The sequence below is a fragment of the Myotis davidii genome, unplaced genomic scaffold, assembly GCF_000327345.1.
Source record: "Myotis davidii unplaced genomic scaffold, ASM32734v1 scaffold43, whole genome shotgun sequence".
Classification (NCBI taxonomy): Eukaryota; Metazoa; Chordata; class Mammalia; order Chiroptera; family Vespertilionidae; genus Myotis; species Myotis davidii.
This window is the reverse complement of record NW_006294590.1, coordinates 1,704,356-1,707,306: the sequence shown is the minus strand read 5'-3', so window position 1 is coordinate 1,707,306 and position 2,951 is coordinate 1,704,356. Positions and strand designations below refer to the sequence as shown.

Sequence of the window (2,951 nt, the reverse complement as noted above, 5' to 3'; positions counted from 1 at the left end):
CCGGAGTGCGGAGCGAGGCTGTTAACTCCGGGGACGTCCGCCCCCTGACCCGATGGTGTCCTGCCTGCGGACGGGCAAGTGCCTTCCTGGGGCTCACCTGCTCACGGGGCCTCTGGAGCCGAAGCGCAGGGGCCTCCTCGTCGGGAGAGACGCCCCCCTGCAGCCGCCGGGCGGCCCACGCGAGGTGCACGGCCGAGGCCACGTGTCTGCTGCCTCGTCGTGGTTTACACACGTGTGAGCGTGTGATGTGACTGTTTTCCTCCTGATTAACAAGCACACTCGCGGTGGGGGTCGGAGGTCAGGTGACGGAGGTCGGGGGTCAGACGCGTGGGACTCGCCAGCCCCTCCCCTTGCCTCGGGCACAGCCGGCACCGCGTACGTGCGGCCCAGAATTCAGCCCTGAGCAGGGTTTCGAGTGGGCGTCATTTCAGGACTCGCTCTTGTGCCGCCGGGAAAGGTTGGCCCTGAAGTCCCGGTTCAGGGCCTGGGACACCCACGGGGACATGCCTGTGGGCGGGGCCTGGGACACCCACGTGGACATGCCTGTGGGCGGGGCCTGGGACACCCATGTGGACATGCCTATGGGCGGGGCCTGGGACACCCACGACCAGCACACCCGTGAAGGACGGCTGGTGACCACTAGACGCTACCAAGGCGCCCGTGGCTGACGAACCTCTCAGCTCTACTTACAGCCCCTTTCCAACAGCTGTTTCCTGAAACGTAAACACCTCGGGCTGCGAGCATTACGGGGAGAATGTTCAGTCCTCGATCGCAATGAAGAAATGTCCTCCGGGCGCCCACTCCTTCACGTGCCTCTGGGCAGCCTCAGCGGGAACTGCTTCTGGTGCACGGACTCCGCAGGGCTCCCCAGAGACAGGGAGCCGGTGAACAGTGTGATGGTTCGCACTTACATTCCTGTTCAGACTTGTGTCTGTAATGAGGGCTTGGATCACCTGACGTGGAAGCCGGAGGCTCTGAGGGCGGATGGGTGAGTTCTCAACGGAGTCTGGAGCCTGAGCACGGGGGCCAGTGGGCTGGGCAGCACCCTGAGGGTGGGAGAATGCCGATGTTTCAGCTCATCAGTCAGGGGGATGGGAGAGAGGAGAGAGAGAGAGAGAGACAGAGAGAGAGAGGAGAGAGAGAGAGAGGAGAGAGAGAGAGAGAGAGAGAGAGAGAGAGAGAGAGAGGAGAGGATCCTCTCTTCCCCTACTTTTTAAATTCTGTTCAGACCCTCACCTGATTAGACAAGGCCCACCCACAGGGGAAAGCATCTGCTTCCCTCCGTCCACTGACCCCCAGAAACACCTTCACAGACACCCCCGGGAACGCTGCGGGACCTGGCCCCTGGGCTCCCTCGGCTCCGACCCCTCAGGTCAGCGTCCGTCTCATATCCGCACCCTCCCTGAGTCTCTGAGTCACGGCCACCAGCGCCCACCATCGTTTTCCCGGAGGGTCCATTTTAAAGTATAATCCGAGCTCCGACCCAGGCCGCCCGCTCCGGATGTCTTCATGACATTTTAAAACAGGGAAACGGGGCATCAAACACCCAGTTCAAAAGGTTTCACGGGCGATGAATGACCTGGGGGCTCCGTCCGGAAGACCTTTCTTTGGCAAATATTTTTGGGACGTAAAGCTGATCAGATAAACGGCCTCGACTTCAGGTTTCTTTCAATCTATATCTTAAATTCAGATCCTGCAAAACTGTGGGCTTTCTCCAGGCTGCTCCCTCCATCCTGACACGGAATAGACTAGTAAACGCAGCTACTTAACCTAGAAACTGTCCCCCGAGAGCCCCCAGGTCAGGGGCTTGCAGGGTTTGCATCAGCCCCGCTGGCCGGTCTCCCGCTGTTGCTCTGCGCCGTTCCCCACGATTCTGCATAAACTAAACGTCAGTGCTCTGCCCGCGGCTCTCCGTTTGCTAAAAGCTTTAAGAGCCGAGCTCTGCGACGCCCATTGTTTGAATCCTCTGATGGGAAAGTTCCTTTTCGATTGATCGGGGACACAATGCAACGTGCATCTGAAGGTTTTACAAAACAGCTCAATACCGGGCCGGGGCCCGTAGGCGAACGGACAAAGCCGTGCAGCGGAGCCTCCGCGGTTCTGAAATCGGATTAAATGGCAGCACCGGGCAGACAGCGGGCGGCTGTCCTCGCTCAGCTCACCTCGCCGAGATGGGAGGAGGCCCCTACGATGAGTGTGTGGAAATGGACCTCAGCGTGGACAACGGGGGCTTTGGATCAGTTATTTGTGCTGCGTGACAACATACCCCAAACAGAGCCACTAAAAACACAGTTTCCACCCGGCTGGTGTGGCTCAGTGGTTGAGCATCCACCTACGAACCAGGAGGTCAGGGTTCGATTCCTGGGCAGGGCACATGCCCAGGTTGCGGGCTCGATCCCCAGTAGGGGGCGTGCAGGAGGCAGCCAATCAGTGATTCTCATAATCGATGTTTCTCTCTCTCCCCCTTTCTCTATAAAAATCAATAGAAACATATTTTTTTAAAAAAGATTTGGGGTCAATTTAACCTTCTCTCTGAAGGACGGTGGGGCTCAGCCGTGCTCTGGAGCCCATGAGAAACGAACTTAGCGCATAGTAGGTTGTTTTCCATCCACATTAGATACTTCTAAATCCGACCCCCAGCCTCACCCTCCGCCCAGCGAACATCCAGAGATCCGCGTGCACCTGGGGCGGGAGGCAGCTCCTGCCTGGACAGTCACACCTCACCTCCCGCCCGGAATTCCTCCGCTCGCCAAGTGCGCCCGCGCCTCCCCCCACGCCGAGTCCTTGAGCTTCTGTTTATCAGCGAAGCACTCAGCGAGCTGCAGCTTCTGAGAACGGCCGCGGGGTCCCCCCCCCGCAACCCCGTAATCATTTCCTCGATGCTCTGTGATCCTTAATTACCTCGCCATCGATCTCTCTGCCTGGGAGCATCTGGCTGCTCCGGGGACGCG

The 2,951-nt window shown here is 59.1% G+C and overlaps 1 protein-coding gene across 1 annotated transcript in view; it reads left to right on the top strand.

Annotated features, from left to right (window-relative positions):
- SLC15A4 (solute carrier family 15 (oligopeptide transporter), member 4) overlaps positions 1-2,258 on the top strand; it is a gene marked incomplete at its 5' end in the record, with an annotated part of 11,496 nt that extends 9,238 nt beyond the window's left edge. Inside the window, 2 exons of the mRNA XM_015567223.1 lie at positions 824-988; positions 2,063-2,258. Of these exons, the coding sequence (XP_015422709.1) occupies positions 824-988; positions 2,063-2,258 (361 nt within the window). The remainder of the gene's footprint in view (positions 1-823; positions 989-2,062) is intronic.
- Between the last annotated feature and the right edge of the window lie 693 nt (positions 2,259-2,951).